General features: G+C 48.5%; 1 protein-coding gene across 1 annotated transcript; it reads right to left on the bottom strand.

The window, feature by feature from the left end:
* Nucleotides 1-617: 617 nt before the first annotated feature.
* On the bottom strand, nucleotides 618-1133 carry LOC108357171 (acidic leucine-rich nuclear phosphoprotein 32 family member E-like; the record flags this gene model as incomplete). Its single annotated transcript, XM_017608265.1, has 1 exon — nucleotides 618-1133. A coding segment is annotated over one exon (516 nt), but the record flags the coding sequence as incomplete, so codon positions are not given.
* Nucleotides 1134-1289: the final 156 nt, after the last annotated feature.

The following is a 1289-nucleotide window of genomic DNA, read 5'->3' as shown; positions in this document are numbered from 1 at the left end:
TTGGCTGGTGCTGGCACACTGCTAATGGAGATGGGAATGGTAAACATTGAGAGAGAGAAATGCGTCACTGGGATCAGTAATTAAAAGCTGGTGACATTTCGATTGATTGAGATCCGAGTTTGGACTTCAATTCACGGGGCCACTGATAAGGGCAACTCTGTAATTTTAAAAAAGGGGAACAGGGGAAAAGGAAGTTATAAATTGCGTGTAAATTGCAACAATTGCGTTTAGCAGCTCGGCGGTATTTACAAAAACGGGAAAAAGAAGGCATTTGCGTAGAAAAGAAAAAAAACATTTGGAAGACACAACAGAACAAATCGTAAAAGCTATACCTGAAGGGTAGTAAATGGACTCTATCCTCCGAAAAGCGAAGCTCATGAAATTCAAAGAAAGTTCGAGTTGAACTGCTCCTCCTCTTGAAATTTGCCCCCATTGCCTCCTTCCAGTTCCTCATCCTCTTTGACGGCGCCAAAGTCGTAGGTGAAGAGGGCGTCATCTTCGTCGTCATCGTCTTCATCATCCTCATCAAACTTTTCCTCTCCCTGATCTCCTTCCACCGAGTTATCATCAGNGGTAGTAAATGGACTCTATCCTCCGAAAAGCGAAGCTCATGAAATTCAAAGAAAGTTCGAGTTGAACTGCTCCTCCTCTTGAAATTTGCCCCCATTGCCTCCTTCCAGTTCCTCATCCTCTTTGACGGCGCCAAAGTCGTAGGTGAAGAGGGCGTCATCTTCGTCGTCATCGTCTTCATCATCCTCATCAAACTTTTCCTCTCCCTGATCTCCTTCCACCGAGTTATCATCAGCATTCTTCTTCTTCTTCTTCTTGCCCTCAGTCACGCCCACCACTAACTTTCCTTCCTCCTCCTCCTCCTCCTCGACCGTCTGCGGCCTGCTCTCCTCCTCCTCCTCAAAGACGCCGACCACGCCGTCCTGGACGGTGTAGAGCGAGGGCGCAAAGACAATGTCGCGGCGAATGAGCCGCGAGGCGCGCTCCAGCTTCTCCTCAAACTCCTTCGACTCGAGGTTCTTCGCCGCCAGGCGAATGTTCTTCAGCAGCTCGTCCACCCGTTGGATGCACCGCACCATGATGCCCTCCTGCAGCTCGGTGTGCTTCATCATCTCCAGGAAGCTCTGAAAGAGGGGGAAAATTAGAAAAGCTAGTTAGAAAAACTGTTCCTATTTTTTTATTTTAGGTGCTCCACTTACCTCTCCCTTAGCCCACTCGTAGACGGCGCGAATCGACTCAAAGTTGAGCGTCTCAATAAAGTGCGTCGTACTCTGCTCCAC

This window comes from Rhagoletis zephyria, unplaced genomic scaffold (genome assembly GCF_001687245.7).
Source record: "Rhagoletis zephyria isolate East Lansing unplaced genomic scaffold, Rhagoletis_zephyria_1.1 Rzeph_scaffold_71592, whole genome shotgun sequence".
Lineage (NCBI taxonomy): Eukaryota > Metazoa > Arthropoda > Insecta > Diptera > Tephritidae > Rhagoletis > Rhagoletis zephyria.
The sequence above is the reverse complement of the archived record's forward strand: the minus strand, read 5'-3'. Positions and strand labels throughout refer to the sequence as shown.